This window comes from Dermacentor variabilis, chromosome 4 (genome assembly GCF_050947875.1).
Source record: "Dermacentor variabilis isolate Ectoservices chromosome 4, ASM5094787v1, whole genome shotgun sequence".
In the NCBI taxonomy this organism is placed as follows: domain Eukaryota; kingdom Metazoa; phylum Arthropoda; class Arachnida; order Ixodida; family Ixodidae; genus Dermacentor; species Dermacentor variabilis.
Genome location: NC_134571.1, coordinates 117,966,329 through 117,994,228, shown reverse-complemented (window position 1 = coordinate 117,994,228; position 27,900 = coordinate 117,966,329). Strand labels below are relative to the sequence as shown.

The window sequence follows — 27,900 nt, the reverse complement described above, 5'->3', positions numbered from 1 at the left end:
TTTTTGCTCTTTTGCATTGCACATTTGTGACGTTCCAAGCTTGTCGAACACCGACTTGTCCGAATTAATCGGCGTGCAGTCAAATACGTTTGAATTAACAACAGTTTGATTCCATTAGGTAATGCATACACTTGCTGAGGCCAGAGGACGAGTCTGAATTATCCGCTTTTCTGAATTGACGAGGGCTGAATTAACGACATTTTACTGTATCGCCATGGAAACCACAGTCCACTGGTCACTTTGTGGCCATTTATGGTAGTATGTATTAAGGTAGTGATGATGATGAATCAAAGAGGGCAATTCACCCAAAACAGAGGTGCAAGACGCTCACCTGCAGATGCTTGCGTCCCTGCTGGGAGGTCAGTCTCCTCCGGTCCTGGAGGATGAGCACATTGTCTGCCTCTTGGCTTGCCTTGACACCACCGAAGATGGAACTCGTGCTGAGCTCCTCCGAATCCTTTTCCTGGAGTGTTCACATTTCACTCCATTTCAGGCCGGAAGTTTAGTGAGCACTTTAACTTTGAGAAAACTGTCCCAAGCCACATCTCTCTTTCTCAAAGAAAGGAGGGAAAAAAAAGAGAGAGACTGTTCTTGCACCCTGCCTGGTCTATGCAACGGCTAGTGCAAGCACGGTGCCGCTATGTGAATGCTGCAATTCGAGATCCAACATATTAACATGTCTACGCGGAGTTCTGACACTTATTTTACGGTATAGGACAGGTCTTTTGACAATTCCCATTTCAAGGCATAAGTTGTGGCAAAACGAATTAGCCCTGTTCACAGCTCTCTCAAGTTTAATAAGTATGAAGGATAAATGGTGGTGATTGTAATCATAACAATGTTTGGTGCTTGCACAGTTTGGAAATGCTACCTATGAAACGCCCGTTTCTTTCCTCACACCAGATTTAGAAAAAGTCAGTAAAGGCGCTTGAATTGCCGGAATGTCGTGCCTCCTAAAGCATTTATTCTGAGAATAAACAAGACAAGTCCTTTTATTTGCAACATCAAGCACGCTCTTTCACGACAAGATGGCTACGTTGAAGTGACACCTATATTGCCACTTGTAAAGCGTACATTTCCATTCACTGTGAAAAAAACATGCAGTTAGATGTCCTGCCGCTGATTGTTGCTGAAAAAGTATAGCCTAAAGGTCCACAACGTAATTTTTTATGTGTAAGTGTACGTCCAATTGATCATATCAGTCACTTTTTTCCGATATTAGGTGAAGAAAGGTTCCAGTTAAATTGTAGTACAGTAGCTGGCTGGGCGAGTCAATACATCTGCTTTATTACTCACAACACGCACATCGAACACAGACAAAGAAGAGAGAGGTAACATGAGTATTGTGTTACGTCTCTCTTCTCTGTCCGTGTCTGATGTGCACGCTGTACGTAATAATTCAGTTAAATTGACTTTAACGTACTGGTTGGGTGTCCTCTTTAACATTGCACTATACTGTACATACAGCAACATCCTAGTGATGTCAGAGATGGGTAACGATTAAAAGTGAAAAGTTCAAAAAAGAGAGATCAAGGAAAGTGAAAAGTTCGAAAAGGAGAGATCTAGGAAGGAAAGTGAAACTAGAAAAATTAAACAAATGATGCATCAGTATAAATCTGCCTGTCATACAAGTTGCTTTCTCTGTGTTATGTTGACAATGTGTAGGTTCGGGCTTGTTGTTACAGCAATACATACTTAGTACAACATTACTTTCTTTTGCTTCACTTGAGCATCACCACAGCAGCAAAATTAATAACTTACAATTTGAAATACAATGCATGTATCTAATGTGACTGCTCTCAAGTGCCACTATGCTTCTTCAGAATGCATGCAACTTCTGCAGTTCCTAAAGACCCCTTGTAACACAGTTTTGGACTGTGTTACAATGTCTAGTTTCAGATAGTGCACATAGAGAGCAGTGTCCATGTGAAATTTTATATTTGAAATACGAGTGGATGTGTCGCAGAATTCTAGCAAACAGAAGTTTTTGATGCTGAAAGCTAAAAAAAAATGACACCCTTGCCGCAAGTTGGAAGTGACCCATAACCTTAAAGGCCATGCCTGCGGCACGCTAAAAAATTGCAAAGGCAATGTGCAAGGACTTATGTTTACCTACGAACCACCAGGTGCACATATCGTCTGCTTTGGTCCTACAGTCGACTTTCGTTGATTCGGCCCTGATGGGACCGACGAAATTGACCAAATTATCCAACAGGTTGAACAAAATGAAAAAAAAAAAAAGCGTCACACACTTATTTTGCAGTATTTGCTTGATTCTGACTGCCCCCAAATCAAACGTGCACCCATTTTCCATGAGTCCGAAGTAGAAAACATGCAAATGACAATTCAGCTTTTAAACAAAGCAGAAATCTAATCCAGAAGTAGATTTTGCTCGCCTAGTCGGTTCATGTTGCCGAGTAGACCATAATTATGATCGCTTTGGCACAAACAAGGAAGGACAAGCGCTCCCCTTGTTCCTCTCCTTGTTTGCGCCAAAGTGATATTTATGATTTACTCAGCAGAAATATAACGTGCACAACGGCAGCCGATTCCTTAAGGTCAGCTTCGCCGCAATTCATCTGTGTTATGCGGTAAAGCACACAAACGCCGTGAAGGCGACTATGGTTTCGTTTCTGAATGCACCCCAAAGGAAATTTTCGGCCCAGTTTTCTTTAGTCAGAAAAGGTGCACGTTAGAATCAAGCAAATTCCGTAATCAGTCATTGCAAGTTTCCGTTATTACTTGAAAATCTTTCTAGGGCAGGCCGAAAATAGTAGTATCAGAGAGAAGACGATATGTGTTCCATGCACCTACTGTCCTTGGAGCCGAGCCGAGACATGCTGTGAATAAGAGGGGCCGTTATTGGGGATACATAGGGGTCAGGCACATGCATGCCGACTGGTCATTTGAATTATCTGGCAAAGGCCAATGTTAGGATAGCAATAATGAAAGTTTGAACCCATAGAAATGCATGGGCGCCGACCAGGATCTTCAGTCGGGATTGAATTAACCAAGAGATTGAATACCCTGGAGTTGAATTAATGGAAGTGCACTTTATTTAAAGGGACACTACAGGGAAAAATGATGTCTTCTGCATCAGTAAATTACCTCTCTAGGACGCCAACAACACCACTCTTACTATGATAAGATGCTTGGTAAGCCAGAAAAAGCGCAAGAATGAAAGACTGGTGGCGACGCCTCCTTGAAGTTCCTGCACCTGGTCTCTGTGACGTCATGGATTCTGATGGCATCTTCTATGGCCTACTTAATTATATAGCGGTACAGACTGACTACATTTTGTTCTAAAGGAACCAAATACTAAACATGGCAAGTTTCCGGAACCTTTACTCAGCCAACGCGACCCAAATGCGAAAACATACCTTGTAATCCCTGACGTCACACTGACGTACTGGCATCGGGGTTTCGGCACGAAATTCAAATACTGATACTTCGACCTCCACTTCCTCATCTAATAATCGAACTATTATTTTGAAATGAGTGCCTGCAGTGTTCTCAAACATTGCTTTATTAGCCTGAACTGACTTGTTGTTTCGCTTTAGTGTCCTTTTAAAGGCCACTAATAAGAAAAATTATACAATTACCATACAATTAGCTTTTCCAAGAGTGCTTCAATATATAGACCAGTTTAGACAAAGTAAAATTTTGTAGCAGTTTGCCTTCAAAAATGCAGCCCCACCCAAACGTAGGCACATGCAGAGGTACCCTATAAGTGGGGCCTAACATCAACTGCATTACACCGTGCCCTTGCATTATCTGCTCCAAAAGCAGCTCACACAAGGAGAACCTACCTTGCGTGGATGCATGACAAGTGTCACGTGGCAATTGTGCTGCGTGGCAAAACGTCGAAAAGCAGCAATCAGGAGATCCTGCCTCCAGAAACGGTCAACGTTGGAGTTGTCCATGCCAACGCCCATCATGAACTGCACGTTGTCTACCACAACATGCTGTATGTCATGCACATAGACAGCATGGGACATTGCCTGAAAACAACAGCAGTTGAACCAACTATTAAGATGCAAATAACACTGTGTTGCAAAATGTCCATGAGAGTTAATCAATTGGCTGATAAACACTGTTGATTTGTCAAAACACTGTTCTGACACAATCCAAACTACATGCATATGTTATACATATGAGGAAGCCTTTAAAGGCCAAATCTCCCTTTTAGCCCTTTTTTTTCACCAGTCTGCTGTGTCACACTCTCTTCTGCTTATTTTTTTTCTCACTGTTTTTTTATTCTGCTGCAAAGCAAGAATTGTCATACCACAGACAGCTTCCATCAACCAGTGCCACTTTCACTTCCAGCATTCTCTAACACTACCACTAATAATTCCACCACTGTAAACCCTTTCCACTAGCCTCACAGAGCCCTTTAATAAAGCAACTTGTGACAAAAATGACGATACATTTTTGATGGGCATGCAAATGCCACCTGAAAGAATGCAATGGACCCATTTCATTGCACTCAGAGCAGATGCACAATGGCCCTACCAGCGACATGATGACAGTAATCCCCTCTGCCGTCTCGCAGTACTTGTGTTCAAGCAACACTGAGGAGAATGCCGAGAATTTCAATACAGTAGGCTCCCTTTATAGGGACCCTGACCCACTTTTTATCAAAGTGGAGAAATGCATTCGAAGTGAAAATAGGCTACTTCTTTGCCGTGATTAGTACTTCGATACGCTCCGCAGAAGCGGAATTATTGGCAATCAAACACGACCTCCGCTGTGCTCCCGTTCCTTATTTAATGCCTTGCACTGCGAAGGCTGCAGCGCAGTGGGTTGTGCCCACAACACTCCGCCCTTCTAAATGCCACTGCGACGCACAATTCAAATTTCACTTTGGATGGCCATGACTTCCGCATTTGGTGCCTATGGCGCACTAAACATAAGCCAAACGCGGTTGTCCTCAGCTAGCTGTGGTGTGCTTAGCTAGTGGACTCGCGGTGGCACCCCGCGGCAGCGGAGGTATCTACGCCATGTAGGTGACTGCAGCTTTACGCCGGCTATCGGTGAATAGCAGGCGGATAAGGGACTGATGAAATAAAGTGTCCAGAAGAGAGAGTGGACAGGGCCCTCTGTTGAAAAGAGAGCGTTTGAGAGAAATGTGACTTCGTGATCTGCTTGTGAGCTCCACGCACTGTGTATGACAGCAAAACTTGACTAAGATGTTCACAAGAGCATATGCTACCGGCGGACTATGTTAGTTCACCAAGCCTGAGGGGTGGTTCAGAGCCTCTTTAAGACGAACTCTAAGGGACCATGAAAATTTGTCTGTCTTATCAGAAGAATAACTGGCAACATGACCAGGTGCATTCAAATACCTTACTTCAAAACGGTAAATGAAGTAGACTTAAAATGGGAAGAAAATGACGTAAAGAGCATTTATTTAGCCAAACTTAATAGAAAACTGTTTTCAAGTGGTACTCTTGCTTGGTTTCATCAAGTCCGTGATCAATGTTTGGCGCTTCTGTGCAAATCGGCGAGCAGTCACAAACGATGTCGTCTCACCTAATGACCTTAGAAATCCTACTTTGTCTTTGTGCTGCTGAAAAAAAGTTCACTAGGGAGTTAAAGCAGGGATCTGCCGTTTCACAAGTCATCGATGAAGGCTCCGAGTGAGCGAAAGTGTGAAGGAGCGCGCTGAGCTCATGGCAAAGCAACGCAACCTAGAGGAAAGTCTAGCTGACATTGAGTGAGGTGCGCAAGGAAAAATGAGGCACAGCGTCGTGGAGGGGGAAGGTAGGTGGAGGAGCGCTGAGTTGACCTCTGGCAGTTGCAACAGGTTTCATTTGTGATGCGGACGCACCGAGTTCGTCTAGTGATAACATCGTCCTCGCACCGTACGCTGTGTGCGCAAGTGAAAGCGTGCGACAATGAGCCGATGTTGGCGGCTGAATCTCGCGTGCGCAGAGGAGGAGGAGGGGAGTGATGTACTTCGAGTGCAGGCTTTTATCTTGAATGCGATCTGCTTTGGGAGCTCAGTCCAGGTGGGCCGATGGCTCGCAGCTTTGCGTGCACTGTGGTGTTCTCACCGCTCAGTTTGTGTGATAGCGCGAAGGTAACTTTGCTCACTGCTGCCGCCGCGATTCCTCCTGCCAGTGTTTTAACAGCGAGCGTCCGCGATCATTGAGTGCGATGTGTTCATGTTTGCCTGTGTGTGCTGACACCATGCTTGTTTAGTTAGTTAGCGAATGTTCAGGAGGAGCTTTCCACTCCGGCAGCTGCTGTGTATGGCGTGGGCGCATGAGCCCTGTCTTGAATATGATCTGCAGTGTGGACAGTCTAGGCGAACTGAGGGCCGATAGCTTACACCCATACGCTTGAGCATCACCCGTGTTCACAAAGTGAAACATCACTGTCTCTTTTTTTCCTCCTCTAGTTTTCGCCTCTGTCCACGGGCGATGTGCACTGCAGGCCTCCAGTAGGGTGCCTTGATGCGCGCACCCCCGGGTGCGGCGCATCAAGGCACCCTAGCCTCCAGGATTGGTAGCGGTGGCGGTCACTTCTAATGCTTGTCTGAACGGAAGACCACGTCCAAGGCGGCTTGTCTTAAGCGGATTTTTTGCACTGAGTCTATGGAAAACCAATGTTTTCATTTGTTCGTTACATGCAACAATTTGGTTTAACCGAGTTCGTCTTAATGAGAGTTCGCTGTAAGTTCTGTGGGCTTTACATGAAAGAAACCACAATGTATCTGATTATGAGCCACAGCGTAGTGGAGGACTACAGGTTAATTTTGACCACCTGGCGATGTTTAACGTGCACCTAAAACCAAGTACATTTTGTTCCTATCAAAATCTGGCTGCTGCAGCCAAAATTGAACCCATGAACTTGAGCTCAGCTACGCAATGCCATAGCCACCACGCTACCACAACAGGTTGCCGAAGAGAATGCCACTGTGGATACTTTCAATGAATGTTAGTGCGAAGTTGGAAGGGTGCCCCTCCACAACACCGTACCTATCGTAAAATCCTTTTATTCTTATCTCTCTGCCTTTTAATGTTTTAAACACAACACAGTTCTAACCATAGTTGACCCCATCAGCCTGCCAGGAACTACTATACTATCATGCTTTGCAGCAGCTCAGGGAAACTCATTCTGAAATTCAACTTGAGTAGAACCCCGTTCATACGTCTTGGAAAAAAAAAAAAGAATGTTTCAAAAATACACTAACCAGGAAAACATGCAATCCAAAGTCACTGAAAAATTTAGCAAACTCAACTGTAGTTGACATCTATGTAATGTGACACTTTGCACGAATCGTCGCAAAGACGCCGATGAACGCCCATCTGGTGGGGCCCGAGCAGCCAGCCCTGTCATTTTTGCAGCTACGGCCAGTTTACGTTCGCGCTCCTCGAATTCAGCATGGGTTGGCGGCTTCTTTGGGTGGAGCATTGTGGCAGGAAGTTTTGGCTTGCCCACTTGGTGAGAGTTATTGCAGCACGTGACGCTGGTGTGCATCGAGCTCATGGGCTCCGAACAACCAGAGATGAGCATTGTTGTTCAATGACAATGGGAAACTGAAATGAAATCGAGCTGGTTGGCAATCTAATGAATATGATGCCATGATGCGGCCAAAGTGAAACATGACGCTCACTCTGTGTTGCCTGCAGCAGGGAACACAGATGCGAATGGGTTATCACCTATTAAGAGCCTGTAGTATGCTTCCCGTGCCACCTGTGCTATCAAACAGATACGTGAAGATGCTTATTGCAATCAACTGGCGGTGATAGCTGGGAATGGTGACGTGCGATAACCCAAGGCGATTTGCTGGTACTGGAATAAGAAATGCATGGCGGCATTTTCACATGACACGGCAGGCAATTGCTGCAGGGCAGCTGCTGTTGCAGGTGCTTACTGCTCTCGATCGCAATGCCTTGTACCTTTTTTTGTTTGCATGGGATCTATCGGTCGGAATACATATCATACAATAGCATTTTGGCGATATACTTAACGTTGCTGCCAAAAGATGGCGTTTTTCTGGGAACACATTAATCGGTTAAAGAAAAGCATAACTGTATTGGGCCATTTTTTGCACTCTCGATCGCAAACGTTGACACCAAGAAATCATACGAAACAGGGTCATACCAGCAAGGTTCTGTTGTATTACAGTTACTGTGCCACTGCACTTTGCAGGCCAAAAAGCCTCATTTTACGTGTTGTGCAGAGATAAAGAACAAAATAAAAGGAGTGTCTCACATCCATCACATTTTTCATGGTCTCTTCTCCATGAAAAGTCATGAAGTACAGGGGCAGAAGCTCAAACTTGTCAGCCCATGAGTCGAATTCCTCCATGTTATTCTCTAGTGAAATCCTGAAAAATGAAATGCAGCCAAGGTAAAAGGGGTTGCATGCAGTTCCACAGCTTCACTGACAGAAGGACCATCTTCAATTTAGTACAGGTTGTCTTAAAAAACAAGCTCACAACAGAACAATGCACACAGAAACAATCAATGTCTCCATTAGTACTAGCGCATTTATTTCTATCACGCTTGCAAATTCCTGTTTATGGTCACATGTGGTCAATGTCAAGCATTGTGAAAGCATTTAGATGATAAGTGAAAGGTCATGAATGACACATGCATCGATTTTCCTTTCACAAACACAACATTAACATGTCCATTAAGAAAGAAAAAATATGGCAGAGGTAAACAATACCCGGTTAAGCCAGTTCATCCTCTATTTCAGCATCTAATCTGATGCAAACTTGTTTTACGCATCCAAGCAATGCAAGTAAAATGACCAAATGCACAACTGAGTACCTCCTGCTAACATAGCATTTCCAAGAAACGCTAATTGCTTTATTTGCAGATACTCACTTGGCAAACTGGGTTAGCATAATCTTGGCTAGCTTCTCATTCTGAATTTCGAAGCTTCCCCAAAGAGTGTTGACCTGCACAAGAGCAAGGGAAGCATGATTCAGTAATTTCGCTGCACTTCGCACATATAAACTGCAGCAGAGTTGGTACGTCCTTTGAGTGTGCAATGTTCAACAAACTATAAAGATTAAAAAAAAAAAGTGAAACAGTGAAAAACACTCCAGCCACTGAATTCATAAAATGATGCATCAGTGAGTTTAAGTTGAGGATGCATGAAAAGACATTCTGCTTCAGACTACAGCACAATTAGATCAGAAAAAGCAAAGCGCTGCACACACCAAATTTGACAACTATCTTCCATGTGTGCAAATAGAGAAATTTCTCATTTCTAAACTGGGCATGGCAGTTCTCTATTCGAAGTAGTACCAAGTTCAGCTAATTCATATGAAACTTATACAGCATAAAAACAGCAACAACAACAAGGAATACACATACCCCTTGCATGCAGAGGTCCAAGGAGTACTCGCACATAAATGTAGTCTTGCCTGAACCAGTGGGTCCCGTAAATACTGTCAGCTCCCCAGTGCGAAAACCCTTAAGTAGCCGCACGAGTGCAGGAAACCTGAAAGACCGTGACACGCTATTAGTCATACCACCTTGTTCAGAAACAAACCCACTCCAGCAAAGAGTTCAATGTTCGTTCTGCTGAAATAGATTCACACACACGTACTGCCATTGAAAATTTAAATACATACAGTTCTAAGAACTTCACTGCAGACACAAAAGAAATCCAAGAATTTGGTTACCTCATTTTACATTAAGAGTACACATAACTTTCCCTCCAAAGAATGGTGTGTTGCACAGTGAAGTTTGAAAGAAGCAGACCAATGGAGTTGGCGACCAAGTTTCCAGAACTGCTAAGTTGTTATAATTTTGCTACTGTCCGCCACATTTGGGCAACTTACTGGATGCGCGAGGTATTTAAGGACACGTATTCGAATTGCCATAGACCTTAACATTCTCATTCTATCTGTCCACGCACTTAACATCATCCACACCAACGTCTCTGTCACATATCTAGCACATTTATTCCGCGGTATCAGTTTTCACTCTGACACTGGAGATGAAGCAGTACATTCTCCTAGTCACATTGTACGCCGACCACAGCGACTTGGAGATCACCACCTTCTTGAATTTTGTGAAATGGTCCGTTTTCTGGCTGAGACAAGAGTTCGTGGCCAATTTTCATCTCTGAAAAAGACAATTAAGCGCTGCCAGTGGTCACACATCATTCAGACAGTTGAATTTCTCCAGCAGGTGGAGGCCATGATGAGTGAGAACCCTGAAAAGCTGGCTATAGCCACTAACCATCAGCTTCAGGTGGCAGAATAATAAATCAAGCTGCCTGTGCATGATTTTGTTAGGCGCTACTCCTAAGTTATGGATTTACTCACGCCCACAATGCCTACACTACCCAGAACGTTTGGTTGCGAACTTTAGCGGCCAAGTCATCTTCAATATGGCGTCTTAGTTCCAAATATCTAAACCCGTACGGCACTATGTATGGTTGGCGTCACTGAGAGAAAGACTAACAAACAGCCACACAATAATAAAAACTTGATAATGCCTGCTATTGTGGAAACACTACCCAACATCAACACGCACCAGCCAATCCGAGAGTATAGACATTATTGAAGCCAAATTCAGTCAATAATTGAGGCTCCAGGTGCTTTTATTTCACAGTCTTATATAAAAAAGCAGCAACAGAGACACTGCAAAATATTTGGAACGAGTAATACCAAATCTGGTCTGAAACACCAATGCTATTACTGAATTCGTCATTATGCCCTCAAATACCTTGTGCACCCGTTATAACAGTGATGAACCTGTTAACCTGTGAACATTGAGATTTGTCAACCACCACGGCCACGACAATGATGGAATGGGTAGTGCTTATTTATTTTAAAGCTTGCCCTGATCCCATGCCTTTTGAGGGGCACATACACTTTATTAACAATGATGTACTTGTGGATGCAGCACAGAGGCAGCAGCAAACTTGAAGCATAAGAGACTGAGAAGCACCACATTTTTACAGCATAAGCTGTTATGGCCTCATTCCAATAGCCATTTTAGTAGGTGATGTTGTTCGCTGCCGCCACCGATGCCGGCACCGCCACCAGTGATCGTCACAGCTATTGCCAGGAATGAGAAAGAACACAATATTCCTGCTGGGATCGAACCCAGCTCTGCTGGTTAGGCGTTGGCTACTCTACCACCGAGCCATACCAGCGCTTGCTAGCTTGCCGCAGAAACACCCTATACACGTGTTGTAGCGCACAAGGAGAGGCGTGATGCGACATATGCACCGCATAGGGTCAACACATGCACACTTTGCATTGCGGTTGCATATTACTACAACAGATGGCATGTCATGAAGCAGTTGCATAGGTAGCAGTACAAGGTAGATAGAGCAACCTACCTTGATGAAGAAAAAGAAGATGGTACAAAAAGATTTATGCAAAAATGCTGGAAGGAAAAACATGTACGGCATACCTGATAAATCAAGCAGGCTAGGTGACTGTTTGTCACCTCTCCGTTTCAAAGGGGATGCCAATAAATCACCTTCATCATGATCATTAGCGTCGTATTATGCCACTTGTCATGCAATGTAACATGCGCACCGCGTAGCGTCAATACGTCCAAACATTGCATTGCAGTTGCATGGCATGTTTTTCCACCAGGTGTCCCGACATGTAGCAGTTGCATGTTGCATGTAGCTGGACCTGGTTAACTCAACCAGGCTAGGTGACTATTCTTCACCGCCCCGTTTCAAAGGGGATGCCAATAAATTACCTTCATCATGATCATTAGCGTCGTAATGCAATGTGATATGCACACAGCGTAGCGTCAATACGTCCAAACATTGCATTGCAATTGCATTTTTTTCCACAAGGTGTCCCGACATGTAGCAGTTGCATGTAGCTGGACCTGGTTAACTCAAACAGGCTAGGTGCCTATTCTTCACCGCTCCGTTTCAAAGGGGATGCCAATAAATCACCTTCATCATGACCATTAGCGTCGTGTTATGCCACTTGTCATGCAATGTGATATATGCACTGCGTAGCATCAATACGTCCAAACATTGCATTGCAGTTGCATTTTTTTCCACAAGGTGTCCCGACATGTAGCTGGAGTTGGTGTTAAGAACGGCCCAGCAACCTTTCTTGGAACGCCACCATTACGCTCTAGCCTCGTCGCCGTTGTGACTGAATGCGATCAGCGGACCAACTATTGTTACTGAGCCGCCGCCACCGCCCTGGTCTGCCGCGAGCGGGGGCTGCTCGGGGGAATGTAGTTCGAGGCTCCTTCCCACGCGCCGTCCAAGACGCAAGACAATGGGCACCTGGCCGCGCTGCAAGGGTCAGCTCGGGGAATAAAAGGCACCTTTCCTGACACAAGCCCTGAGTTCTACGAAGTCCGCCTGACGTCGGCTCCGGACCGTGAACCTGTGCGGAAGTGTGTGTGTGTAAGTCGTCCCGCAGAGAGGCGGCTTGTTTACGATGACTGGTCGGCCGTCTCCCTAACCTGGGTATCGGGGGAGGACCGTGAGTTTATAAACCGCTGTTGTGCGGCTGCTCAGTGTACTTTCTCAAGCAGTCATGTTAGATTGACGTACTTTCTCTCGCAGTCATGCTAGACTGATGAACTGCAACCTCCTGATGTAGTTACCGTAAATAAACCCATATTCCTCGTTCTCGATGAGAAGCAGTCCTTCCCTTCAACAACGTCCTCAGCGTGGATAAGTTGGACAACGGCATGGGCCAGCTACCTTCTAATTCATGCCCGACTCCAATCATGACAACTGATTACGAACAATGGGATTGACCCCCAATCCTGACAACTGGCGGACAGCGGTGAGATGGACTTTGCGACGTGGTGCTGCGTCTGCGGTGAGTGCTTGGTTCTTGCTTTGACTCTCTAGGCTTCATTTTGTGGTTGTTCTGTTTAGAACTGTAGGGAAGCTAGAGTGTTGAGTGTTAGCTAGGTTGTGTTTTCCTAGGTAGATTTAGCGAGCAGGACCAAGGCAGTAAAGCAGCAATCATGGAGTTAAGGACACAGCTGAGAGACGAATTGTTGATTGTTGGTGAGGAACTGGGCCTAGATGTACGCAAGGAAATGCTAAAATCGGAATTACTGAAGCTAATTTCCGAACAGGCCAGTGAGGAAGAAATTGAAATGGGGTTGGAACTTCTGAAAAAAAGAGAAGAATGGGACAGAGAGAGACAGGAACGCGAGTTAAGAAAAATGCAACTTGAACTTGAAAGCAAACGTTTGGAGTTGTCTCAAGGAAGTGAAGGGGCTCTGGGATGATCAAGTGAGGCAGAATCATACCGCATGGACAGGCTATTAAAGCCATTTGAGGTCGGGACCGACATAGGCTTGTTCGTATGCAATTTTGAAAGGACTTGCGAGAAGATGAACTTCGGTCCAAGTACATGGCCACAGCGGTTGCTGTCTATGTTGCCGTGTGAGGCGGCGGAAGTAATCGCCAGACTGAGTGCACAGGATGCATATGATTATGCAAAAGTTAAGACTAGTCTCCCAAAGAAATACCGCCTTTCAGCCGAAGCTTTTCGGCAAAGGTTTAGGAGCACAGGCAAGAAAGATAGCAAGGGGTATCCGGAGTTTGCATACGGCTTAAAGGCCCACCTAGTCGAGTGGCTGAAAAGCGCGGAAGCGTACGACAGCAGAGACATGATCATTGAATGCATGTGTCTAGAGCAGTTTTACAAAAGCATCCCCCAAGCTGTGAAACTGTGGGTGCAAGACAGAGGGAATGTAAACACTGTGGAAAGGGCAGCTGAATCAGCCGAAGAGTACGCAATGCGTAGAAAACTGAATGCCGAGGACGGTGATTGGGACGGTCGAAATGGACCGCGGAAACCATTTCCATTCAAGAAGGGTTATGTTACCAATTTCAGCTCACAGTTCAGCTCACACTGTGACTGTGCTGCGTGCGCTGTGTAGGCCTGTGACTTTTTTATCACAGCGACTATTTCAGTGACTTTGTTGTTGCCAATTTCACCTGTTTCAGGAACTTGTCTGCATACAATTGCTCAAAGCAAATTCTCCTCTTGTGAACTTTCCCTATCAGGCTTCCTAGAGAAGCTTCAGAGACCAATGAGCAAAACTTTCTTGAAAACAGAATTTATTTTTTTGTAAAACTTGATGTAAGCTTTGTAAAATTGCAAAACACAACCCCATTTGTGAGCATTACGGAAAATTCTGAACAGTTGGCAGGTATGCAGTGAGAGAAATTTAGGACACTGTATGCTGCCTCACTCGATTTTTCAGGCATGGCCCCCCAAGCACTACCTTACAAATATCACAGCCGCAAATGCAGCTGCTGTCATTCAGGTTAAAGCCTGTGTGCTTGCTTTTGTTGGCAAGACTATCTCATGGCCTTCCAGATCCTGTTTGGCCAGTCAACCTAATGGCAAAGAAGATACCTATGGTATCTTGGTTGACTTGGCTGACCAAACTAATTTTTGCTTGCTAGCCAAGGTAATCTAAGCCTATGAGAAAACTGTGCTGTTTGAATAGTGCATCCAAACAGGATATAATAAAAAAAATATACGGCTAAATGCTACTTGTGTGTTAAATTTAGGTGGTTTAGCCCAAACACCCATTTATTCTAGGGGTGTGCGAATAATCAAAATAACAAGCACAAGTCAAATAGCCAACAGCGATTCAATTTGTAGCATTCGATTTGATATTTCACAATTTGAAAAAGTTGGACAATCATTTCTGTACAAATGTAAGGGACAACAAGACTAATTTGGAGTTTCAAAGAAGAGATCAATGCAAATGAGGGCTGTTTCCAATTATTTTGCTGCAGAAGAACCACGGTTGTTCCACGGAGGCACCAGTTCCTAAGCAAACGTACAAGGTAGACAACTTATGCTCAATCATTTCCAGTCATTCAATAAGACTGCTTCACTTTTAGACACCTTATGTACAAATTTTTTGTCTCGATGTAGGAAAAACAATTTACTCTTTAACTCACCATACTTGCCTCGCTTTAACCAATGTGCGGTGCTGCGCTACCACCACACTTCTATAGCTCAATAAACACAACAGTCTACGTGCACCTCGTGATGTGGGGTCCTGTTCTCTTTTGTTTCATTGTCGGGGTCATTTCTCATATGCAAGCTCCCCAGTTGACTGGACCTACATTTGTAAATAGCGTTACATCTGTCTGCCAGATAATGTAAATAAGCCTCTTTTTTCTTTCTGTCTTTCTTTCCATGTGAACTCAAAATTACAAGATATTTTATATTCGAAAGCCACTTTCCTCAAATACAGTAGAACCTCATTCATACACTTTGTAAAAAAAAAGCGAGAAAGAACGTACTAATCGGGAAAACGTACAATCTGAAAAAACTAAAAAAATTCGACAGGCTCAACTATTCTTGAGATCTACGTAATGAGAAGCGTCGCGTTGATCGTTGTGGCATGAGACACCGATGTGTGTCGAGCTGGTGGTGCTCCGGTGGCCTGAGACGCGTTTTGTTGTTTCCCTATTGGGTGGTGTTTTAAGAGGGCAATGGGAAACCGAAAGGAAATCGAGCTGGTGGACGACGCCGGATGCTGCCGAAAAGAAATGTGATGCCCACATCGTGCCGCCTACAGCAGGGAACAGCGGTGCGTTTGGATCATCACCTACTAAAAGCGTTCAGTACGGTGTACCAACGGCACTATGCACCACGCACTGTAAAACATAGGTGCAGATGCTTATCACAACAGGTTTGGCGGCGATAGCTGTAAATGCGGCGTGCGACGACCCAGGCAGAGAGTTGCTGGTACTGGAATAAGAAACTGCGTGCTCCATTGTTTTCACTTAAGACGGGCGGCTATATACTGCGCTCGATCGCGCGGGCCTTGTGCCTTTTCTTGCTCATGTGAGATCTAGCAGCCAGAAAACATATAAGACTGCAGTCTGTAGCAGGGAACGGCGGCGGGTTTCAGTTATCGGCGGTTAAAAGCGTTTGTTACGCTTCCGACAGCACCACGTGCTGCGAAACAGATAGGCGAAGATGCTTATCGCAACAGGATTGGTGGTGATAGCTGTGAAGGCCGTGTGCGATGACCTCGGAGAAGACTTGCTGGTACCGAAATGAGAAACTGAGTGAGGCCGGCGTTTTCATGTGAGACGGGCGGGCAAGTATTGCGGTGAAGCTGGCACGGCGGGCAGCTATATATTGTTCTTGATCACACGTGCCTCGCACATTTTCTTGTTTACATGCTCGAAAAGAATCATCAGCTCTTGTGTCTATCTGAGCACTGCAAATTGCCGTGTGCCCCACAGCCTCGGCAAGTTGTTTACCAACACGACAAATGGCGAAGCGGCATTTCCTGCCTAGCATCCTGGCATGCGCACTTTGACAGCGGTTTTGTAGTTCAAACTTTTTATGCACAAGGAGGCTTCAAATACCTTTTACCTCGGCTGCCATTTTTATAGTTTTTTGCTAGATTTACTAGCCATAAAGGCTCCAAGTACAAGCTAGAAATGGCCAAAAACTTCATTAAATCGAAACCATGTCACAAAATTACTTCATTGACTTGCGAAAAAGATACACGGTCTTTAATGCAACTAAGATTGGGAAATTAAAATAGTTGGTTACATTGTGAAATTCGTTAAATTGAGGTACGTTATATCGATGTTTGGCTGCATAAAACATCCAAGTTATGCCAGTTCCCCTTATCTACGCAACATCTGGTAGTTGTGTGACAGACCTTTGCCAAGGAACGCCCATGAATGTGTCTATGTTTTGTAGGAGGTCCGCAACTGCAGCTCTCAAACTGTGGAACGTTGTGATGGCTCGATGGCTGACTGGCTGGCACCGTTTGAGCACGTCTGGAAGCTTACTCTGTGGTGTGGCCTGCAATGCTGCCAGTGGGTAGCCCTCCTTGGGCCTGGAAGACAAGATAGTACGGTATGCTTGTAAAAACCAATTTGTGCTGTGCACAAGATGTTTTTCAAGACACAGCCAGTGTCAGAGAGGCCCGAAATAAATGTACAGTATGTTGCATAAATTAGGAGGCCAGATATAAACAACTCTTATGTCAAAACTGCTATCCCACTCACACTGAAATTCAGCACAGACGCAGCATTCTGCAGCGCATTTTGTTTTACAGCACGTTTGGATGCAGTACTCACCGTTTCGCCTTGAATAAACCACAACTGCAGGTTGTACACAGAGTTCCAACTCTCATGGAAAGTGGTATACTCGGCATGCAATGGTTGAGCATTGTTTGCTTTTGGAGACAAAGCAGTTTGTTATATCTATTAGCAAGACAATTTTACATCGTTAAAATAAGGTTTTAAGTACATGGATCTCTATGCAGACATCAGGGGGAATTGCATTTACTTGATTATATCCATTATTTTGTTATAACAAGGTTCAAGTCTTTATCTGGCTCACTCATTTGTAGGGGTGTGCGAATATCGACTATCACTAAATCATATTGAATAGCGAACATTTGAATAATTCAATTCACGAATCGGATACCTACTATTTGATTTTTCTAATATTCTATATATTCGGTGCACAGACCCACGCATTGCCACATGTCGCGTGCGCTGCGGAGCCCCTTGTGCTCAATACCGCCCAAGCAAGCGTTTTACTTTGTTTTTAGCACAACAGGACCACTGAGAGAAAGAGAGAGAAAATAAACCTCTTTATTCAGGGATTCTTTAAGCGGTGTCTTTGGGGGGTGTCCCCTCATCAGGAAACCAGAGGCTTTCACTGTGTCAACGACCGTCGCTACGCGCTGGCAATGGCTTGTGAGGGTGTAGCTGGCTACGGCTTTCTCCCAAAGCTCAGGTGTGTGACACGGCAAACTTTGTCACCACGAGCACTCCCCGACGTCAGCACTACACAGGGATTGCACATGCAGCACCCAGACGTCGCAATTTGCAGAACGGGACTGCGCTGGCCGGGACTACTTCCGACGGTACAACGTTTGTCCAGCTAGGCAGGCCCAATCGAAATTATAACATGATACGGACAAAGGGAACAGCAACATAAGCAGCACGTATTTTGTAAAGCGCGAAGATCGGACTGATCAGTCATGGATAGGCAGGCAAATGATGTCGAATATGCAGCTGTCAATCTAATCCGTTGGAACAGCCGTCAATCTAACCTGCACACGTGACCTTGGGACCGATAACATGGTGAGCCACGCCATATAGACATACTGGCGGCAAGCATTCCATGACGGCTTGCAGCCCATTACCACATTGGCAAGCGTTGCATTTTCGTCATGGCCACACTGCCTAGGCCATTAGGCTTAATCGGCACTGCTTGTTAGGGCATCGGCGACTTAGCTATGGTTCGGTGCCACATCAACACAGACCTATTTGCAGCAGCCGCGCAACAATCGGAGAGCCAACAAGCTGCCTCACTAACATAAGCAAGTGCGCGGGATGGCAACAAAGTTGTTCATGGCCACCATATTTGCGACATATGGAACGGTGGTCTCTCGTTACCGAAGCCAATTATAGGCGCACATCGGTCTCTTTTTTGTTTCTTTTGCAGCTTCATGCAACCTGCCAAAAAACTAGCTTTGGATTTAAACGGTAGATGTGAAAGTGTCATGGCCTGGTTTCATGCATTAGTGTGGATGGTAGATAAAGAAGGGGGCGGGGAGAGGGAACGTTGTGCGAACTTGCTGTGACCCTGCATATGGTAGTATTTTTGACAAGTGGTAAATCACGCCGAATTTAACAATGAAACGGCGTGCACAATGCTTGCTTTTTACCACTGGCGCTGGCTACACATGGAGTGGTGACTGAGTCATGTGATCCGGAGCCCTTTAGTCCATCGAGCAGGTTGACCTTACGATAGTCCACCTGCCATAAATTTGGGATAGCTCTTCTGCATTTCTGAGAAAAACTGAAAAGCAAAGCTTACTATGCAATAAATAAGTTAAATAAATAAGTTAGATGAAGCTCTCAGTATTAAAGTGAGAACTTCACTGGTATTTAGTACAACAGAGCGTCCCCATTTCTTTAGTTTCAGAGGAAAAAAAAAACCACTTGATTCTGCACGACAGAAATTCTATTGATAAAAGAAATATTTTCCAGACCTTTATATCCTAGAAATTGGCTGTAATCAGTGCTGGTATACTAATTTGGTGTTCCCTTTTGTGAACGCAGACCATACTGTATATCTTGATTTCTATGTACCTATGTTACTGATAGCTTGCTAGATTCCTGTGATGCAATGCCAGGAAACTTCCACGCATGTTCAGCACTGTATTTCCTTGCCCAAAATTTGTAAGCATTAAATGATGCGAGAAACTTTCTGGTATTCTATTCGACGTTCAGTTTTTTTTTTACTTAATTCAATTCGAAACCTACTATTCGGTATTTGCACACCCCTACTTATTTGCACAACATTCTGTTGTGAAAGATAGCCAATTTGGTACCTTCTAGTACCTCTTAATGTTATCAGTTCTTTTAAAAAACTTGGTGTTGGTTCACTCCCTAGGCAGGGCAGAAGATTTTGCACAGCAGGTCTTTTTTCATCAACCTGTAGTACCGTCAGTGATATGAAGGCTGGCCAAGAAACCACAGCACTCCTAGCATTTCTTTAAATCAAAGCATCCCCTCTATCCCCAGAACAGAAAGGTCCTAAAAAATTTGTAGAGATCCAAACTACTTTCAGCAAGCGAACATGACAGATGGCTCCAGAAGAGGGCTGTAGCGCCGAAAAAACACAACACACAGCAAGCGAGACGGGACAGGCGCAAAGACGGGACAGGCGTCTCGCTTGCTGTGTGCTGTGTTTTTTCGGCGCTACAACCCTCTTCTGGAAACATGCACCAACTAGCCCCCCAACAAGTATTACTCATGATAGATGGCGAGTAACTGCCAGTATCACTTACATTTCTCTAACCTCATTCCTGGTTTGTAACTACCTCATGCACCATGGTGCAGTCAGCAGCAAGGACTGTACAGAACAGCCAACTTCACAAACATTCCCCAGTTTTCCAGCTTTTTCCCCATTTAGTGCACTCTAAGAAGACTCAATGACTAACTGTCTTCTGTGAACTGCATTGAACTTTTTGCAGATTCCCTCTTTTTTCCTACTCTTCTCTATGACACAACCATTCCATACCCAGCTTCTCAGCGCTCTGAAGTCGTCCTTTACAGTGTTTTGCTAAATCAGTCAATTGTTTCATAGGGGTCAGTAAACACCAAAAGCATAGAAAAAACATGGTTTAAGTGCCCACCTAATGTAGTAGCATCTCTTTTCAGACAATTTTCTTGCAAAGACCTTGACGGATTCCCAGTCTTGGAGGCGGTTTCCAAACCAAAGAGTGATCTTGTCAAATTGCTCAAATAAGGGAAGTACCTGAAAATAAAGGGCAAAAGATGAACAAGAGTGCATTTGATTGGTTGACTGATTGAAAACAATTGAGGCTCAAAAACAACACAAGGGATTTTGAGAGACAGTAGCGGACTAGTATAGTGAAGGCCTCTGGATTAATTTGGCTGCCTGGTGCACAGGCGCTGACTACAGGGGGGTTGGGTCTCCGGGGCCCAAGCCCCCTCCACAGTTTTCCAGGGGGAGGCAAAGCCCCTCCCCCTTATGTGTAATTACCATAGTTCTGTTACCCACATCATCTGAGGTTCCCTTTGAGCTGCCTTTACCTTTTCAGCTAAAATTTTATTGTGGTTAAAAGCTTGCTGCATCATTGTTGGCATGGACACACACGGCTTTTAATTTATACTGTCACTTTATTTCTGCAAATCCTGACAATAGGAGAAAAAGCGCATTGGAAGCACCAGCAGCAGCTACCTCATCTATATTTTTTTCACTTAAGTACTTTTTTTTTTAATTTACACTGTGAGCACCACGCACAGACACAAGATATTAAATATCTACACAGGACAAAGTACATAATAATTTTTAAAGAAAAGGAGGTAGCCAACTAATGATTATTTCTAATCGTATGGATAGTCTATGTCTAGAGAATGAATAGTATGTTGTACGTTCACCTCGCTTCAAATTGCTTTGCATGCTTTTTTACCCTGGGAAAAAAAAATAACTGCAGACTTCAGTGGCCCCTTTGGCAGTCATTTATCAACTGCAAAGGACTTATAATCCAACATACGCCTTTTTGCGGACGATTGTGTTTTATACCGACAAATAACAAATGCTTTAGACTGCTCCGCTCTTCAGGAAGACCTCCTCCAAATCCAGGCTTGGTGCAGCAAATGGTACATGTCCCTCAATGTCAGTAAGTGTTCTCACGTGTGCTTTCATCGACGTCGTAATTATGTAGTACCGTCCTACTCCCTTAATAACCGCACTTTAACACAGTGTGAAACATTATAATACCTAGGAGTGCATATATCTAGTGACTTATCTTGGACCTATCATATAAATCAGTTAACTAATTCCTGCAACCGATTACTAGGTTATCTATGCCGAACTTGTCATCAGCACCTCCCCTAGTCAAACTATTAGCATATAAAACCTTAATCCGAACTAAACTAGAATATGCTTGTGCTATTTATGACAACCATCAGGTTAATATTATTATTGCCATTGAATTGGTTCAGAACCAAACGGCCAGATTCATTCTTTCTGACTACTCCTATAACACAAGTGTTTCAGCCTTAAAATCCAGGTTGTGTCTTCCCTCACTCACCTCCCGTCGCAAAAGTGCTCGTCTTCTTCTATATTTTAGGTTCTTTCATTTACAGCTCACAGGTAACCAGGTCATCATTCCAGTCTATTGTTTTTCCCGCCACACACTTCCTAATGCTGTTATCTGCCACGCGCCCATTCCACTACGTATCAACATTCTTTTTCTCAATACACAGCCCGTGAATGGAATACCCTTCCTTCTGACATCGCCCTTATCACTGACATTTCTCGTTTCAAAACTGCCATTGAAGACCATCTTTCAAGTCACATAACCTAACCTGACACGCCGTTTTTCCAATGTGCCCACCCCTCATGTTATGTCCTGTTCAGAGACCTTTGAGGTATAATAAATAAATAAATAATAAAAAAAAAACAATGCATGTCTCAGTATTGCTTCTTTCCTGTAGACAATGCTAACTCCTGAGAAAAAAGAAGCTTCTCTAATAATTTACAACATTTAATAGGGATGGAAACATTGCCATATGCATGCAGAGTTCATAAATGTATACAATTCACTCAGTAACTGAAATGAAACAAAGCCGAATTCACTCGAAATCAGAATCAATAGCAGTCATGCGCATGAAGCGCTTATGCTCGAACTTACAGTGAAAAAAATAAAGGATGGATAGAAAAAGAGAGAGAGAGGCTGCAGTTTCGCTGGAAAAGTGAAGCAGTATTAGCAATAGTGAAGTATAACACAATTCTTCTAAGTGTACAATTCTTCGAGGTCACACTAAGTGCAACTGTTATTAAAGGTAACACACACACACGGGTGGGATTCAGAAAGCACTGGTCGCACCTCCCCGCTTCACCCCCCCCCCCCCTTCACAACAATTAAAACTTTCCACCTATCACTTGGTGTTCTTTTACCTATTCCCCATCGGGATACAGCCTCCATAGTCAGAAGCTGAACCAGCAGCCTGAGGCTGAACTGCAGAGCTAACAAGCCTGTGCGCAAAGTAGGGGTACATTACGAACATAATAAAAGCAGAATAAAGTTACGAGAAACAATGAACCATTCTGGGTTAGTGCACCAGCAGAGGGACTGGCTTCCCGGGGTCATCTGACAACACTGGGAACTAAGTCTATAAGAAGAGTCACTCCAAATAAAGTGCAAGATTTCTTTGCAGTCAAGATCACACACAACAGCTCTCACAAGAATTAACATAAGTCAATTAAATTCTGGAATCTTATGTGCCAGAACAATAATATGATTGTGAGCCACGCTGTAGTTGGAGACTACGAATTAATTTTGCCCACGTTGTGTTATTCAACATGCACCTAATGCATGGCAGAGGGCGTTTTTGCATTTTGCCCCCCCCCCCCCCCCCCCCCTGACGTGCAGCCGCCTCAGTCGAGATTTGAACCTGAGCCCTCAGGCTTAGTAACGCAGCACCAAAGCCACCGTGCCAAGAATTAATATAAATTGAGTGGCTGCACAATGCAAAACACAGCAGGCTTCTATGAATGTACCATTGCCAGCATACAGGTAATAGCAGCGGTTCAGAACTTGCCTAAAATTTTTCATTCACAGTCAAACCTCGTTATAACGAAGCCACATCTGACATAAATATCAGGGGTGTGCAAATACCGAAAGGTTGATCTTAAATACAATATCGAATCAAATCAAGAAAGTAATGTCAAATATCGAATATCACAATTTTTTTCATAACATTTATTGATTACAAGATTTGGACAAGAAAATATGGTGTTGCACATATGGTGCTGAGTCTCCTAGCATTGCATAACAAGACTACTGCAAGCTGTCAGTAACTCAGTGACATGTAGAAATCAACCTGTACAGCACAGTCCACCTTTATTAAAGGGAACGTTAAATTAGCACGTCAGCACTGATTACAGCTCAGTTCTAATATATGAAGGTCTAGAAAATATTTTTGCTTAATCAATATAATTTCTGTTGAACAGAATCAAGTGTTCTTTTTCTTCTTCCTCTGAAACTAATGAATTACACCCCTGCCACACAGCAAATCTAACGTTATTTACAACAAATTACATTCGCTCATAATGAGGTTTGTTTGCTATCACATGGTAATACGTAATGATATTAGTTGAAAACGACATTTCCAAATGAATTGGTTTGCCAAACTCACTGGCACTCGTTTGGGAACCGAATGTGTATCCTCGACACCAGGAGCCTACCGGAAAGCTTTGCAAGTACAGTAAAACCTTGTTAAACCATACCCGCTTAAACAGTAGTTTCGCTTAAAAAGTAGTAACGTCAAATCCCCGATTCAGCGGCCATTGAACATAATGTGTTTGTACTATATGCATAAACAGTACCAGCTTATTCCGTATGTATAGGTTAACACATAGTGTTTCCACTTTTCGTTGGGCAAACACGGCGATGCGTCGTCTCCATTGGGCGGCCCGGCAGAACAACAAGCCTCAGAGATCGGAACAATGGCCTCCAAGCACTCTGCGTGTTTGCGCGTCAAGCCACATCAACATCAACATCATTTCGGTGCCGTGTCAGACAGCGTTGTGGTGTCGTGCAACCAAGCACTCGCGTCATACCAAAGCTTGAATAAAAAAGATGCCGGGTGCTCGGCATAGAAGGAAAATTAGACATTGTTCGTGCTATCGAACGTGACACGAAGAAGTCGGCGCTGGCATGCGACAGGGATCTGCCGTTGACTACGGTGTGTGGCATTTGGAATGTGAAGAAGTTGCTCGGCGGCGCTGCTGCGACCGCGAAGAGATGTCGGCTACGAGGTTCGACTTTTCGCCATCATTGCCTCTGTTGTTGCCGAAGTGTCCACTACCAACAGTGATGAGGACGACACGGAAAGCGACAGCACGGGCGATTTGGGCCCGACAGTGGTAGAAGCTGCGCGTTACGTCAGCCTCATGAATGCAATCGTTGCGACGAGAACAGCACCCCTCAATGAAAAAGGCGCCCTGCGACTTCTGCAGCGCTACCGCGCGCGTGCACGGAGAATACGTAACGCCATTGAGGAATCAGCGAAGCGAGTGTTTGCAGAGAAGAGGGGGCAGGCTGAAAAGCTGGCTCGCAGCTTCAGCAAGTTCGAGGCTGCTGTCGTCGCTCCTAGGCTGACACGGCATCAAATGAAAATAACACTTTTGTTGCGCAAAGTGAATAAATACTGCATGTTTTTTCTCCCTTTCATCACACTCTCTCTGAGTTCCGTTTTTGACAGGTAAGTGGGCAATCTCATGCTATTTCGGTTAAGCAGTACTACCATTTAGTACATACGCTTTCCGAGCTCCGGCCAATTACAGTTTAACGAGGTTTCACTGTAGTACATGCTTTTCTGTTGTTTACCAAAAAAAAAAGAAACAATTTTTTTGTCGATTTTATTACCTAATTATTACTTTAATGATGCTTAAAAGCATCACAGTGTGTAGATACCGAAAGCCACTCTCAATTCTGTGATTAGACAGACATATCTGGCTTCAGCTGTCGTGTTTGTTTGCACTCGAGGATCGGCTGCGGCCACTTCAAATGACTCGACGTAAATGCATGTACGTGTTTTGCTATGGCATGCTACGACAATGTGGATATCAGGAGCCTGCATGCACATCAGAGCGGCGATGCCATGCAACTGCCGTTCTCCGTCCTAGAGGTAGTGGACACCCTTGTCGTGCTTCCCGCCATGTTGCTCGCCTGATCTTCTGCTTGGCTTGACTCAACTTGGTTGGCAGTGTCGACAAGTTAGTGATGCAAAAGCACAGTGTGAAACAGAGGATCACATATCCCAACGGAATTCAGCTTATTGGAACATGATTATTGGACAAAAGTGGGTTTGATGCTATTCTTGCCTCTTCTTCTTTTTTTACTATAGTCATTGTCATTTTCAAATGACATTAGTTTTCGCTGTGTGACAGCGCATGGCAATAATGACATTAACTTCAACAAATGTCATTAGTTGGAAATTACGTTAGATTTTTTCGGTGACAGTGTTATTAGCGACATTCTGTTGTACTGAATACCAGCGAGGTTCCCAGTTTAACAGTGTACCTGTGTTTTGTGCCAATCTTTTATTTATTGCACACAAAGCTATTCCTTCTAGTTTTTAAAATATCGAGGGGCTAAACTAATTTTATGGCAGTTGGGTTATCATAAGGCCAATGTGTGCAACAGACGTAAGGATTGCGCATCACATGACTCAATCACCGCTCCATGTGTAGCCGGTGCTGACGGTAAAAAGCAGGTGCCATCTGCACAGTTTCATTGTCAGGTTTAGCGTGATTTGCCACTTGTCAAAGAATTTTAAATGGGGAGGGTCACAGCAATCTTGCGCAGCGCTTGCTAACTACACCCCTCCCCCCCACACTAGGCCTAATGGGCAAGGCAGTGTGGCTGTGACGAAAATCCAGCGCTGGCCGATGTGGTAATGGGGGCCATAAGCCGTCGTGGGGTGCTTGCCGCCAATATGTTCGTAAAGGTGGCTCATCACTGATTGATGGCTGTTAAAGTGATGTGAAGTGTGTCTCCGCATATACAACAGTATCTGTGTGCCTACTGGCGGCTAAACGGCGATATCTTCGCACTTTACGAAATGTACAGACGTTAAGTGCTCGGCACTCCTTTTGTGCAGAAAACGAAGTGAAACGCTCGCTGGGGCAGCATCGAGCTCGAGGAGCTCTGCGGCGCACACGACAAGTGGCGCTGCATAAGTCTCTACACTGAATGTATCGAATATTTGAAAAGATCTAATAGTAGATATTCGATCTGGTGATGTTCGAGTATTCGCACACCACTAATGAAGATACATTTGTTATATGTATGTATGTATATGTTGTATGTATATGTATATATTATATGTATATGTTGTATGTTATATATATGTATGCATATGTTCATTATAAGCCTGCATACATTGCTGCTGATGACAATGAGAATCATTCTAAATTTACTTTGTTACATTCTACAGCTCATTATATCCGGGTTCATTATACATATTGAAGTTCTGCTGTATTCACTTGATGCGTATCATCTCTACCCATGCAGTAAGGATGCAGCAAGACCAACATACCCTGTAAATAAATGTCTGGATGCACAAAGTGCTATTTTGAAATGCTACCTGCTGTTCGCACTTGGCAGTGGCCAAATGCCCCTCCCAACACTCTTCATGGACCCAATCACTGTCATACAGAAGCTCGACCTTAGGCATATTACGGGTGAAATTCGCAATATCCCCGTAGGTTAGTGGGTTGTGCATTTCTAAAAAAATAATAATAATAATAAAAAAATAAAGAAATCTGCCTAGAGTGTGGCTCAATCTCAGTAGCGAACAGCACAGCCAAGCATTCGATGTTGACAATGTCACAGTGCAGGGACATTGCACATATTGAAACTAGTTGCTGTTTGCAACTTGAAAGCTCTTACATTTGTTTTGGTACTTTTGGTGTTTCTGGTATGACTAGTGCTTGTAACCTAACTGAAAGCTTGAGGCAAGAAGACTTGTTTTCTACATGAAAACACGGGCATGTTTCAGGGTTCTAATACAGTCGCCGACCGATAAATTGGCCACCAAGAATCTGGACATGCTTGGTAATTTGGACAGCTTCGCGCAACGGCCAATGGCCCCATAGACTTAATGTGTTAAGACAACCAATATCTCAGACAGCCACCAGCTCTACATTCGATTATCTGGACTCCGTCCAGGCTGTAGCGTATCCCAACCCTGCTGCCGTTATCTCCTCTGGCAACCTCAACGATACATCAAGTATGGCCTCGGAGATTACAGCCAACTAAAGTGATTACAGCCATAGAACTAAAGTGTAATGATGACCAATATTTTGGACAGCCGCCAGCTCTACATTCAATTATCTGGACTCCGTCCAGGCTGTAGCATATGCCAACCCTACTGCCATTATCTCCTCTGGCAGCCTCGATCATACATTAAGAATGGCCTCGGAGATTACATGCTAGATGGTAATCTCTGAGGCCTTGTCTTGGTCGTCACTCTATGCCATTGAGATTTAACTGCAACTGCCAATCGTGGGAGGCGTTGCCTGAATTCAGGTCGCGTCAACATCACAATGATCACATTCTTTTCCAGCACCCCCGCGCATGTCGTCGCGCACGGCCAGTTACTGCCATTCTGTTTGTTGAGTTTGCCTTGCGGATATCATTCCGCGATGTTTGTTTAGTTTGCATTCCAGACAGCACTCTGCTGGCTCCAAGAAGTCTTTCTCGTAAGTTACTGATAGGCCACGTCAAATGGCCCCAACGGTGCCCTGGCAGTCCAAATGCACCCGATTCCGCAACTGAAGAGGCTCAACTGTCGCCTACCACAATGAGGTCAAATGCGGACATCATTGATAACCTGCTAGGCTGCGATGTG

At 44.3% G+C, this 27,900-nt stretch overlaps 1 protein-coding gene across 1 annotated transcript in view; it reads right to left on the bottom strand.

The window, feature by feature from the left end:
* The window catches only part of mtDNA-helicase (mitochondrial DNA helicase), a 48,385-nt gene that overhangs the window by 1,746 nt on the left and 18,739 nt on the right, over window positions 1–27,900 (bottom strand). The window contains exons 8-14 of the mRNA XM_075690114.1: window positions 20,145–20,266; window positions 16,641–16,820; window positions 9,339–9,465; window positions 8,844–8,917; window positions 8,224–8,338; window positions 3,810–4,001; window positions 332–463 (exon numbers count right to left, since the gene is read on the bottom strand). Coding sequence (XP_075546229.1) covers window positions 332–463; window positions 3,810–4,001; window positions 8,224–8,338; window positions 8,844–8,917; window positions 9,339–9,465; window positions 16,641–16,820; window positions 20,145–20,266 — 942 coding nt within the window. The remainder of the gene's footprint in view (window positions 1–331; window positions 464–3,809; window positions 4,002–8,223; window positions 8,339–8,843; window positions 8,918–9,338; window positions 9,466–16,640; window positions 16,821–20,144; window positions 20,267–27,900) is intronic.